Source organism: Rhinoderma darwinii, chromosome 3 (assembly GCF_050947455.1).
Source record: "Rhinoderma darwinii isolate aRhiDar2 chromosome 3, aRhiDar2.hap1, whole genome shotgun sequence".
Lineage (NCBI taxonomy): Eukaryota > Metazoa > Chordata > Amphibia > Anura > Rhinodermatidae > Rhinoderma > Rhinoderma darwinii.
The window spans coordinates 371875394-371889590 of NC_134689.1; the positions used below are offsets into that span (position 1 = coordinate 371875394).

A 14197-nucleotide genomic window follows, 5' to 3' on the forward strand; every position below is an offset into this window, starting at 1 on the left:
TCCCTGGTGAGATTATTTTGTGATTTAGATCTTTGACTACTGTTAGCAATTTTACGCAACTCTCTCTCTATAATCGACTGAAATCTATCCATTGAATCAGTCCTAGACTGTATAGGATAATAAGTTGGATTTGATATAGGAAATTTGCTAACCAATGTGTCCGAGGGCAGCACATTTTGTCCTGCAAGATCATCTAAATCAACGAGAGCAGCCTGTTCATGAAACATAAGTGAACGAAAAACATTGTTGTCACATGGAACGATGTCTTAAGTGACAAGAATATTTTCCGTGAGTGTGTCAGTGTCTGGGGAAAAGTGCCTCTTGATGGTTAAGTTGCGTACAAATTTATTAATGTCTAACAGTGTGTGAAAAATGTCAAAATCTTTATTGGGGGCAAAATTAAGACCAAGGGCAAGTACTTCAATATGAGTGGAGGAAAGAGGTGTCTGAGATAAATTAATTACATCCATAGAATCTCTCATAGTCTCTGATTGCGTAGTCGACGTGGTAAGATGGTATCCGCTGTTCCTGTGTTTCCTGCTCCCCCTGCGCCCCCGTTTTTTGGGGGGCCACGTCCGGCTGGAAAAGAATGCCTAAATGATCCGGATTCTCTTGACATGTCAAGGTCAGAATTCCCCTCTCCTCCATCTGTGGTTTCTGGCTCGGTTGAGCTGAAGCTCCCCTGCGTTGGCTGGTGTGACGATATCTGGGTCTCCTGCGGTCTTTAAGAATGGATTTAGATTTATAAGAGAGATTGTCCCTTCTGGTCCAATTGAAAACTTCTCCTTTGGCGTAATCCTCTGTATCTCTGAGGAACTTGCTTTTTTTAGTATCCATGATGGATTGTTCTAATTGATCAATATATTTATGTGTTCTAGATTCTAGAACGGAAAAATCTGGTGAGCTGGATAGTTTGTTAGTTTCCTCTTTCAATCTTTGAATCTCCACGTTTAATTCAGCCAATTTAATGTCCTCTTGTTGGGTAATAGACAATGAGGACATAATGGTTGTCATGGGGCATTTTAGTTGTCCTGGTTCTATTGATGTTGGCTTAGGGAGCATTGAGGACAATATGTCTGGCATTGAGAGCATTAGATTATCATGGAGCATAGTGGCTGGGATAAGGGACATTGTGGACCTTGCAGATGTCATGGCTGCATTTTGACTGGGAAATTGAACATTGTTGATTTCATGGGGGCAATTTAGCTGGCATTTAGAGCACAGTGGCTGGCATGGAGGACAATTTACGATCATGGGGGCATTGGGGCTGGCATAAGAGGCATTGGCAGCACTGTGTCTGCGCTAAAGTACATTGTGGCTCGCATAGTGGCATTGTGGCTCCTGGCATAATGACTGTCATGGGGCATTGTAGTTGTCATAGGGCTATTGAAGCCATTGTGGCTGTCATGGTTGTATTGCAGTTAACTTAGGCGGCATTGAGAGAAATGTGGTTTGGATAAGGGGCATTGTGAAAGGAATAAGGGACACTGGACTTTGTATCTGTCATGGGGACATTTTAGCTGCCATATGGGATATTGGTTAGAAGCATTATGGCTGTCACGTGGTATTGGATGTAATGGGGGCTTTGTGGTTGGCTGGCAGGGAGGAAGTTGTGGCTAACATTGAGGATATTATGACTGGGTTATGGGACATAGCGAGTGTCATGAGGATATTGTGGCTTGCATGTGTCATTATGGCTGGCACGGGGACTTGTGTCTGTCATGTCTTGGTTAGCAAAGGGGAAAGTGAGTTCATTGTGGCTTTAATAAAGGCATAGTGGCTTGCAAAGGAGCATTGACATTTGGTGGTTTCCATTTTGGCCTTCAGGCTGGCATAAGGGGCATTGACAGCATTGTTGCATGGATAAAGTACATTGTGGTCGCATGATTGTTGATTTTCTGGTGGCTTTGTGGCTGTCATGGAGGGCATTTGACTGTCATAGTGGCATTGTGTCCCTTATAAATGACATTGTGGGTTTCATGAGGGCATAGTCACTCTTATAGGAGCATTATTGCCAGTATTGGGCATTGTAAATGCCTTGGTGTCATTGGCGCATTATGCCTTACATGGGAGCTTTGTGGCTGTCATGTGGTTAATTGTAGTTTGCATATAGATACTGAGGCCAGTGTGTTGAATAAAGGACATTTGGGTGGTCATTGTAGCTTGGATAAGGGGTATCACCGGCATTGCTGCTGGGATAAAGTACACTGTAGCTGGCATGGGGACTTTGTGGCTGGCATAGTGGCCACTGACAGCGTGGTTGCTGCCATTAAGGCATTTTTGTGGAGATAACGTAGATTGCATGTGTCATGGGATCAATGGGGGTGTCATGGGGTTTTAGTGACTTAGGAGACCATGTAAATGACATGGGGCATAATGTGGCTATTATAAGAACCTTGTGGCTGGCATGGCGCATTGTAGCTGGAATAAGGTACATTGTGGGTGTTGTGAGTGCATTGTGGCTAACCTGAAAAGCATTGTGGCTTTTTTTAAGGTCTTGTAGCTGGCACGGCAGGCCCTACGGTTGTCATGTGGGAATTTTGGTTGGCTTAGCAGGTATTGAAGGAATGGTGATTTGCATAGGGGGCATTGATGACTTTGTGGTTGTCATATGGGGGAAATGTGGCTGGCACTGAGGACTTTGTGGCTGTCATTGGAGCCATTTAGATGTGGTGGGACAATGTAGCTGTCATAGGTGCATGCATTTTGGCTGTCATTGGAAAATTGTGACACTCTTGGCTTTTTGATTTAGGCTTTGCGTGGACGATGTTTCTTTTTTTACTATGAGTGGCACAGTATAGTTGATGTGTCTAATTTTCTTTGCCTCTCTAGTGATTTGGCCACAAGTTGCTAGTCAGCATCTAGCTATTTTCGCTACTAGTGATATCACTTTGTGTCTTAACCTGACGCATGTGAGGTCTTTGTTGAATGTGTGATATTCTTCATGATGACTGATAATAGCTATATTGTGTCCTCTCTAGGTCACATTTAGGCCCATGTCATATATGAGTTGTAAATGGTCCACTGAATAGATTGTAGAATGGTTTTCTGTTTTATACAGATGTGGAGGAGAGTGCTATTTCTTCCAGACATCTGATCTTTGATGTGATTGGTGACTAATTTTGGGGTTGTGATCAGAGTTGATTATATCCTACTAATAGCTTCTAGTCAAGATGGGGTGGTTTGTGCATATTCTTGGATAGGAAGACTTGAGGTTGGATCTCTAATTTGGCTCCTCAGAATGTATCACAGAAAGGGTTTAATTGGCCCTTAAAATATTTGGGGGTTTCATTAGAAACTAGGCACACTAAAATCTCTTTACTGTTTCCAATACATCTATAGCATATACCAGGAATGTATTATCACACCTCTTTCTTGATTTTTTTTTCTAGGTTTCTATTTGAAAGTGAAGAGAAGCAAGATATGGAATCCTCCAGACAGCGGCAATAGAGGAATCAAATGACTGGTAATTAATATTATTATTAATTACTGATAATTATCAGGCTAGTTTCTAGCTCTGGACTTTCAGAGGTGTGGTAATACCTTCCCGGTATATAAGGATATATGTCTAGTAGTACATATATTGGCTATAGATATTTAAGGGCATTGTAAATGCCTTTGTGTTCTACACATGGGTGCACTGCATTTACATTCCAACATACACATTCATCAACATCTCCACTTCCCCAATGGGACATTTTTGGCTGGTATGGAGGGTATTGTGGCTGGCATAGGGAGAATTGAGGGCATAGGGTCTGTCCTCGCGGAATTGTAATTAGCATTGAAGACATTGTTGCTGTAATACGATGCATTCCGTGATTGTTGTTGTCAGAGGACATTGTGGCTTTTATGGTAACATCGTGACTGGGAATTAGGGATAGTGTGGCTGTCATGAGGACATTGTGACTTTTTTGGAGGCATTGTGATATTTGTGTTGGGATTGTGACTGGTAAAGTGAACAATGAGGGCATTGTGACTTAGTTGGAGATGTGGTATTAAAATGGGCATTGTGTTTGGGAATGTGGTAGTTATCATGAGAGCATTTTGTTTGTCTTGGGGCATTTTTAAGAGGCAATAAGTGAATTGTGGTTGCCATGGTTGTATTCCGAATGGCTAAGAGGGCATGGAGAGTAATGAGGCTGGGATAAGGGACATTGTGGATGTCATGTGGCATAGTGGCTCTCATGAGTGCATTGTTACATGAATGGGAGCCATTTTGGCTGGTATTTGGCTATTTGAAAAAAAGACATATAGCCAGTGTCATGTGGACATTGTAACTGTCCTCGCGGAATTGTAATTAGCATTGAAGGCATTGTTGCTGTCATTATATGGCATTGTGACTTAGTTGGAGATGTGGTATTAAAATGGGCATTGTGTTTGGGAAAGTGGTAGTTGTCATGAAATCATTTTGTTTGTCTTGGGGCATTATGGTTCTCTTAAGAGGCAATAAGTGAATTGTGGTTGTCATGGTTGTATTCCGAATGGCTAAGGGGGCATTAAGGATAATGTGGCTGGCATTGTGGGACGGCTAAGGGGGCATTAAGGATAATGTGGCTGGCATTGTGGGACTTGTGGCTGTAATAGAGCTATTGTAGCTGGGATAAGGGACATTGTGGATGTCATGGGGGCATAGTGGCTCTTATGAGTGCATTGTTGCTTGAATGGGAGCCATTGTGGCTGGTATTTGGCTATTTGGATAAGATATATAGTGGGTGTTCTGTGGGCTTTGCTTCTTGCATTAGGGGTATTGTGCGTAGAATGGGGGCAATCTAGTTGGAATAGGGCTATTAATGGCATTGTGAAAGGCATGGAGGGCATTGTGCCATTTCTTCATTTTCGTTGGCAAAAGGGGAATTGAGAACATTGTGGCTGTAATGAAGATATTGTGCCTGGGCTCAGGGACAGTGTGGCAGACATGTGGGCATAATGGCTCCAGAGGAACACTGTGGCTGGCACGTGGGCATTGCTGCCATAGGAGGAATTGTGGTTGACATAGGGACTTTGTAGTTGTCATGGGAGCATTGAGGTATGCAAAAAAGGCATTCAGGCCATTGTGGCTGATATGGAGTGCAATGTGGCGTTTGTGGTGGCATTGATGCTGGCATAGATAGAATTGAGGGCTTTCTGGTTGTTCGATAAATTTGTAATTGGCACTTAGGGCATTGTGGCTCGCATATGAGTAATTTGGGGATAGTGGCTGTCATGGGGGGGCATTGTGGATTTTAGGTAAGCATTGTGTCTGGTAAAGTAGACAATGAGGACATAGTGGTTGTCATGGGGCATTTTAGTTGTCCTGGTTCTATTGATGTTGGCTTAGGGAGCATTGAGGACAATATGGCTGGCATTGAGACCATTAGATTATCATGGAGCATAGTGGCTGGGATAAGGGACGTTGTGGACCTTGCAGATGTCATGGCTGCATTTTGACTGGGAAATGGGACATTGTTGATTTCATGGGGGCAATTTAGCTGGCATTTAGAGCACAGTGGCTGGCATGGAGGACAATTTACGATCGTGGGGGCATTGGGGCTGGCATAAGGGGCATTGGCAGCACTGTGTCTGCGCTAAAGTACATTGTGGCTCGCATAGTGGCATTGTGGCTCCTGGCATAATGACTGTCATGGGGCATTGTAGTTGTCATAGGGCTATTGAAGCCATTGTGGCTGTCATGGTTGTATTGCAGTTAACTTAGGCGGCATTGAGAGCAATGTGGTTTGGATAAGGGGCATTGTGAAAGGAATAAGGGACACTGGACTTTGTATCTGTCATTGGGACATTTTAGCTGCCATATGGGATATTGGTTAGAAGCATTATGGCTGTCACGTGTTATTGGATGTAATGGGGGCTTTGTGGTTGGCTGGCAGGGAGGAAGTTGTGGCTAACATTGAGGATATTATGACTGGGATATGGGACATAGCGAGTGTCATGAGGATATTGTGGCTTGCAGGTGTCATTATGGCTGGCACGGGGACTTGTGTCTGCCATGTCTTGGTTAGCAAAGGGGAAAGTGAGTTCATTGTGGCTTTAATAAAGGCATAGTGGCTTGCAAAGGAGCATTGACATTTGGTGCTTTCCATTTTGGCCTTCGGGCTGGCATAAGGGGCATTGAAAGCATTGTTGCATGGATAAAGTACATTGTGGTCGCATGATTGTTGATTTTCTGGTAGCTTTGTGGCTGTCATGGAGGGCATTTGACTGTCATAGTGGCATTGTGTCCCTTATAAATGACATTGTGGGTTTCATGAGGGCATAGTCACTCTTATAGGAGCATTATTGCCAGCATTGGGCATTGTAAATGCCTTGGTGTCATTGAGCGCAATGTCATTGGCGCATTGTGCCTTACATGGGAGCTTTGTGGCTATCATGTAGTTAATTGTAGTTTGCATATAGATACTGAGGCCAGTGTGTTGAATAAAGGACATTTGGGTGGTCATTGTAGCTTGGATAAGGGGTATCACCGGCATGGCTGCTGGGATAAAGTACACTGTAGCTGGCATGGGGACTTTGTGGCTGGCATAGTGGCCACTGAAGGCATTTTTGTGGAGATAACGTAGATTGCGTGTGTCATGGGATCAATGGGGGTGTCATGGGGTTTTAGTGACTTAGGAGACCATGTAAATGACATGGGGCATAATGTGGCTATTATAAGAACCTTGTGGCTGGCATGGAGCACTGTAGCTGGAATAAGGTACATTGTGGGTGTTGTGAGTGCATTGTGGCTAACCTGAAAAGCATTGTGGCTTTTTTTAAGGTCTTGTAGCTGGCACGGCAGGCACTATGGTTGTCATGTGGGAATTTTGGTTGGCTTAGCAGGTATTGAAGGCATGGTGATTTGCATAGGGGGCATTGATGACTTTGTGGTTGTCATGTGCGGGAAATGTGGCTGGCACTGAGGACTTTGTGGCTGTCATTGGAGCCATTTAGATGTGGTGGGACAATGTAGCTGTCATAGGTGCATTTTGTATGTCATTGGAAAATTGTGACTGTCGTGGCTTTTTGATTTAGGGTTTGCGTGGACGATGTTTGTTTTTTTACTATGAGTGGCACAGTATAGTTGATGTGTCTAATTTTCTTTGCCTCTCTAGTGATTTGGCCACAAGTTGCAAGTCAGCATCTAGCTATTTTCGCTACTAGTGATATCACTTTGTGTCTTAACCTGGCGCATGTGAGGTCTTTGTTGAATGTGTGATATTCTTCATGATGACTGATAATAGCTATTATATTGTGTCCTCTCTAGGTCACATTTAGGCCCATGTCATATATGAGTTGTAAATGGTCCACTGAATAGATTGAAGAATGATTTTCTGTTTTATACAGATGTGGAGGAGAGTGCTATTTCTTCTAGACATCTGATCTTTGATGTGATTGGTGACTAATTTTGGGATTGTGATCAGAGTTGATTATATCCTACTTATAGCTTCTAGTCAAGATGGGGTGGTTTGTGCATACTCTTGGATAGGAAGACTTGAGGTTGGATATCTAATTTGGCTCCTCAGAATGTATCATAGAAAGGGTTTAATTGGCCCTTAAAATATTTGGGGGTTGCATTAGAAACTAGGCACACTAAAATCTCTTTACTGTTTCCAATACATCTATAGCATATACCTGGAATGTATTATCACACCTCTTTCTTTATTTTTTTCTAGGTGTCTATTTGAAAGTGAAGAGAAGCAAGATATGGAATCCTCCAGACAGCGGCAATAGAGGAATCAAATGACTGGTAATTAATATTATTATTAATTACTGATAATTATCAGGCTAGTTTCTAGCTCTGGACTTTCAGAGGTGTGGTAATACCTTCCCGGTATATAAGGATATATGTCTAGTAGTACATATATTGGCTATAGATATTTAAGGGCATTGTAAATGCCTTTGTGTTCTACACATGGGTGCACTGCATTTACATTACAACATACACATTCATCACCATCTCCACTTCCCCAATGGGAAATTATAGGGCTGGTATGGAGGGTATTGTGGGTATTGTGGCTGGCATAGGGAGAATTGAGGGCATAGAGTCTGTCCTCGCGGAATTGTAATTAGCATTGAAGACATTGTTGCTGTAATACGATGCATTCCGTGATGTTGTTGTCAGAGGACATTGTGGCTTTTATGGTAACATCGTGACTGGGAATTAGGGATAGTGTGGCTGTCATGAGGACATTGTGACTTTTTTGGAGGCATTGTGATATTTGTGTTGGGATTGTGACTAGTAAAGTGAACAATGAGGGCATTGTGACTTAGTTGGAGATGTGGTATTAAAATGGGCATTGTGTTTGGGAATGTGGTAGTTGTCATGAGAGCATTTTGTTTGTCTTGGGGCATTATTAAGAGGCAATAAGTGAATTGTGGTTGCCATGGTTGTATTCCGAATGGCTAAGAGGACATTGAGAATAATGTGGCTGGGATAAGGGACATTGTGGATGTCATGTGGCATAGTGGCTCTCATGAGTGCATTGTTACATGAATGGGAGCCATTTTGGCTGGTATTTGGCTATTTGGATAAGACATATAGCCGGTGTCATGTGGACATTGTAACTGTCCTCGCGGAATTGTAATTACCATTGAAGGCATTGTTGCTGTCATTAGATGGCATTGTGACTTAGTTTCTAGATGTGGTATTAAAATGGGCATTGTGTTTGGGAAAGTGGTAGTTGTCATGAAATCATTTTGTTTGTCTTGGGGCATTATGGTTCTCTTAAGAGGCAATAAGTGAATTGTGGTTGTCATGGTTGTATTCCAAATGGCTAAGGGGGCATTAAGGATAATGTGGCTGGCATTGTGGGACGGCTAAGGAGGCATTAAGGATAATGTGGCTGGCATTGTGGGACTTGTGGCTGTAATAGAGCTATTGTAGCTGGGATAAGAGACATTGTGGATGTCATGGGGGCATAGTGGCTCTTATGAGTGCATTGTTGCTTGAATGGGAGCCATTGTGACTGGTATTTGGCTATTTGGATAAGATATATAGTGGGTGTTCTGTGGGCATTGCTTCTTGCATTAGGGGCATTGTGCGTAGAATGGGGGCAATCTAGTTGGAATAGGGCTATTAATGGCATTGTGAAAGGCATGGAGGGCATTGTGCCATTTCTTCATTTTCGTTGGCAAAAGGGGAATTGAGAACATTGTGGCTGTAATGGAGATATTGTGCCTGGGCTCAGGGACAGTGTGGCAGACATGTGGGCATAATGGCTCCAGAGGAACACTGTGTCTGGCACGTGGGCATTGCTGCCATAGGAGGAATTGTGGTTGACATAGGGACTTTGTAGTTGTCATGGGAGCATTGAGGTATGCAAAAAAGGCATTCAGGCCATTGTGGCTGATATGGAGTGCAATGTGGCGTTTGTGGTGGCATTGATGCTGGCATAGATAGAATTGAGGGCTTTATGGTTGTTCGATAAATTTGTAATTGGCACTTAGGGCATTGTGGCTCGCATATGAGTAATTTGGGGATAGTGGCTGTCATGGGGGGGCATTGTGGATTTTATGTAAGCATTGTGTCTGGTAAAGTAGACAATGAGGACATAGTGGTTGTCATGGGGCATTTTAGTTGTCCTGGTTCTATTGATGTTGGCTTAGGGAGCATTGAGGACAATATGGCTGGAATTGAGAGCATTAGATTATCATGGAGCATAGTGGCTGGGATAAGGGATATTGTGGACCTTGCAGATGTCATGGCTGCATTTTGACTGGGAAATGGGACATTGTTGATTTCATGGGGGCAATTTAGCTGGCATTTAGAGCACAGTGGCTGGCATGGAGGACAATTTACGATCGTTGGGGCATTGGGGCTGGCATAAGAGGCATTGGCAGCACTGTGTCTGCGCTAAAGTACATTGTGGCTCGCATAGTGGCATTGTGGCTCCTGGCATAATGACTGTCATGGGGCATTGTAGTTGTCATGGGACTATTTGAAGCCATTGTGGCTGTCATGGTTGTATTGCAGTTAACTTAGGCGGCATTGAGAGCAATGTGGTTTGGATAAGGGGCATTGTGAAAGGAATAAGGGACACTGGACTTTGTATCTGTCATGGGGACATTTTAGCTGCCATATGGGATATTGGTTAGAAGCATTATGGCTGTCACGTGGTATTGGATGTAATGGGGGCTTTGTGGTTGGCTGGCAGGGAGGAAGTTGTGGCTAACATTGAGGATATTATGACTGGGATATGGGACATAGCGAGTGTCATGAGGATATTGTGGCTTGCAGGTGTCATTATGGCTGGCACGGGGACTTGTGTCTGTCATGTCTTGGTTAGCAAAGGGGAAAGTGAGTTCATTGTGGCTTTAATAAAGGCATAGTGGCTTGCAAAGGAGCATTGACATTTGGTGGTTTCCATTTTGGCCTTCAGGCTGGCATAAGGGGCATTGACAGCATTGTTGCATGGATAAAGTACATTGTGGTCGCATGATTGTTGATTTTCTGGTGGCTTTGTGGCTGTCATGGAGGGCATTTGACTGTCATAGTGGCATTGTGTCCCTTATAAATGACATTGTGGGTTTCATGAGGGCATAGTCACTCTTATAGGAGCATTATTGCCAGCATTGGGCATTGTAAATGCCTTGGTGTCATTGGCGCATTGTGCCTTACATGGGAGCTTTGTGGCTGTCATGTGGTTAATTGTAGTTTGCATATAGATACTGAGGCCAGTGTGTTGAATAAAGGACATTTGGGTGGTCATTGTAGCTTGGATAAGGGGTATCACCGGCATTGCTGCTGGGATAAAGTACACTGTAGCTGGCATGGGGACTTTGTGGCTGGCATAGTGGCCACTGACAGCGTGGTTGCTGCCATTAAGGCATTTTTGTGGAGATAACGTAGATTGGGTGTGTCATGGGATCAATGGGGGTGTCATGGGGTTTTAGTGACTTAGGAGACCATGTAAATGACATGGGGCATAATGTGGCTATTATAAGAACCTTGTGGCTGGCATGGCGCATTGTAGCTGGAATAAGGTACATTGTGGGTGTTGTGAGTGCATTGTGGCTAACCTGAAAAGCATTGTGGCTTTTTTTAAGGTCTTGTAGCTGGCACGGCAGGCACTACGGTTGTCATGTGGGAATTTTGGTTGGCTTAGCAGGTATTGAAGGCATGGTTATTTGTATAGGGGGCATTGATGACTTTGTGGTTGTCACGTGCGGGAAATGTGGCTGGCACTGAGGACTTTGTGGCTGTCATTGGAGCCATTTAGATGTGGTGGGACAATGTAGCTGTCATAGGTGCATTTTGGCTGTCATTGGAAAATTGTGACTGTCGTGGCTTTTTGATTTAGGGTTTGCGTGGACGATGTTTCTTTTTTTACTATGAGTGGCACAGTATAGTTGATGTGTCTAATTTTCTTTGCCTCTCTAGTGATTTGGCCACAAGTTGCAAGTCAGCATCTAGCTATTTTCGCTACTAGTGATATCACTTTGTGTCTTAACCTGGCGCATGTGAGGTCTTTGTTGAATGTGTGATATTCTTCATGATGACTGATAATAGCTATATTGTGTCCTCTCTAGGTCACATTTAGGCCCATGTCATATATGAGTTGTAAATGGTCCACTGAATAGATTGTAGAATGGTTTTCTGTTTTATACAGATGTGGAGGAGAGTGCTATTTCTTCTAGACATCTGATCTTTGATGTGATTGGTGACTAATTTTGGGGTTGTGATCAGAGTTGATTATATCCTACTTATAGCTTCTAGTCAAGATGGGGTGGTTTGTGCATACTCTTGGATAGGAAGACTTGAGGTTGGATCTCTAATTTGGCTCCTCAGAATGTATCATAGAAAGGGTTTAATTGGCCCTTAAAATATTTGGGGGTTTCATTAGAAACTAGGCACACTAAAATCTCTTTACTGTTTCCAATACATCTATAGCATATACCTGGAATGTATTATCACACCTCTTTCTTGATTTTTTTTTTCTAGGTGTCTATTTGAAAGTGAAGAGAAGCAAGATATGGAATCCTCCAGACAGCGGCAATAGAGGAATCAAATGACTGGTAATTAATATTATTATTAATTACTGATAATTATCAGGCTAGTTTCTAGCTCTGGACTTTCAGAGGTGTGGTAATACCTTCCCGGTATATAAGGATATATGTCTAGTAGTACATATATTGGCTATAGATATTTAAGGGCATTGTAAATGCCTTTGTGTTCTACACATGGGTGCACTGCATTTACATTCCAACATACACATTCATCACCATCTCCACTTCCCCAATGGGAAATTTTTGGCTGGTATGGAGGGTATTGTGGCTGGCATAGGGAGAATTGAGGGCATAGAGTCTGTCCTCGCGGAATTGTAATTAGCATTGAAGACATTGTTGCTGTAATACGATGCATTCCGTGATGTTGTTGTCAGAGGACATTGTGGCTTTTATGGTAACATCGTGACTGGGAATTAGGGATAGTGTGGCTGTCATGAGGACATTGTGACTTTTTTGGAGGCATTGTGATATTTGTGTTGGGATTGTGACTGGTAAAGTGAACAATGAGGGCATTGTGACTTAGTTGGAGATGTGGTATTAAAATGGGCATTGTGTTTGGGAAAGTGGTAGTTGTCATGAAAGCATTTTGTTTGTCTTGGGGCATTATGGTTCTCTTAAGAGGCAATAAGTGAATTGTGGTTGTCATGGTTGTATTCCGAATGGCTAAGGGGGCATTAAGGATAATGTGGCTGGCATTGTTGGACGGCTAAGGGGGCATTAAGGATAATGTGGCTGGCATTGTGGGACTTGTGGCTGTAATAGAGCTATTGTAGCTGGGATAAGGGACATTGTGGATGTCATGGGGGCATAGTGGCTCTTATGAGTGCATTGTTGCTTGAATGGGAGCCATTGTGGCTGGTATTTGGCTATTTGGATAAGATATATAGTGGGTGTTCTGTGGGCATTGCTTCTTGCATTAGGGGCATTGTGCGTAGAATGGGGGCAATCTAGTTGGAATAGGGCTATTAATGTCATTGTGAAAGGCATGGAGGGCATTGTGCCATTTCTTCATTTTCGTTGGCAAAAGGGGAATTGAGAACATTGTGGCTGTAATGGAGATATTGTGCCTGGGCTCAGGGACAGTGTGGCAGACATGTGGGCATAATGGCTCCAGAGGAACACTGTGGCTGGCACGTGGGCATTGCTGCCATAGGAGGAATTGTGGTTGACATAGGGACTTTGTAGTTGTCCTGGGAGCATTGAGGTATGCAACAAAGGCATTCAGGCCATTGTGGCTGATATGGAGTGCAATGTGGCGTTTGTGGTGGCATTGATGCTGGCATAGATAGAATTGAGGGCTTTCTGGTTGTTCGATAAATTTGTAATTGGCACTTAGGGCATTGTGGCTCGCATATGAGTAATTTGGGGATAGTGGCTGTCATGGGGGGGCATTGTGGATTTTAGGTAAGCATTGTGTCTGGAAAGTAAACAATGAGGACATAATGGTTGTCATGGGGCATTTTAGTTGTCCTGGTTCTATTGATGTTGGCTTAGGGAGCATTGAGGACAATATGGCTGGCATTGAGAGCATTAGATTATCATGGAGCATAGTGGCTGGGATAAGAGATATTGTGGACCTTGCAGATGTCATGGCTGCATTTTGACTGGGAAATGGGACATTGTTGATTTCATGGGGGCAATTTAGCTGGCATTTAGAGCACAGTGGCTGGCATGGAGGACAATTTACGATTGTGGGGGCATTGGGGCTGGCATAAGAGGCATTGGCAGCACTGTGTCTGCGCTAAAGTACATTGTGGCTCGCATAGTGGCATTGTGGCTCCTGGCATAATGACTGTCATGGGGCATTGTAGTTGTCATAGGGCTATTGAAGCCATTGTGGCTGTCATGGTTGTATTGCAGTTAACTTAGGCGGCATTGAGAGCAATGTGGTTTGGATAAGGGGCATTGTGAAAGGAATAAGGGACACTGGACTTTGTATCTGTCATGGGGACATTTTAGCTGCCATATGGGATATTGGTTAGAAGCATTATGGCTGTCACGTGGTATTGGATGTAATGGGGGCTTTGTGGTTGGCTGGCAGGGAGGAAGTTGTGGCTAACATTGAGGATATTATGACTGGGATATGGGACATAGCGAGTGTCATGAGGATATTGTGGCTTGCAGGTGTCATTATGGCTGGCATGGGGACTTGTGTCTGTCATGTCTTGGTTAGCAAAGGGGAAAGTGAGTTCATTGTGGCTTTAATAAAGGCATAGTG

At 43.5% G+C, this 14197-nt stretch overlaps 1 protein-coding gene across 1 annotated transcript in view; it reads right to left on the reverse strand.

Moving 5' to 3' along the window:
* Positions 1 to 339: 339 nt before the first annotated feature.
* Positions 340 to 14197, reverse strand: part of LOC142750507 (zinc metalloproteinase/disintegrin-like) — a 123896-nt gene continuing 110038 nt past the window's right edge. Inside the window, exon 7 of the mRNA XM_075859509.1 lies at positions 340 to 881. Coding sequence (XP_075715624.1) covers positions 849 to 881 — 33 coding nt within the window. The 3' untranslated portion in view covers positions 340 to 848. The remainder of the gene's footprint in view (positions 882 to 14197) is intronic.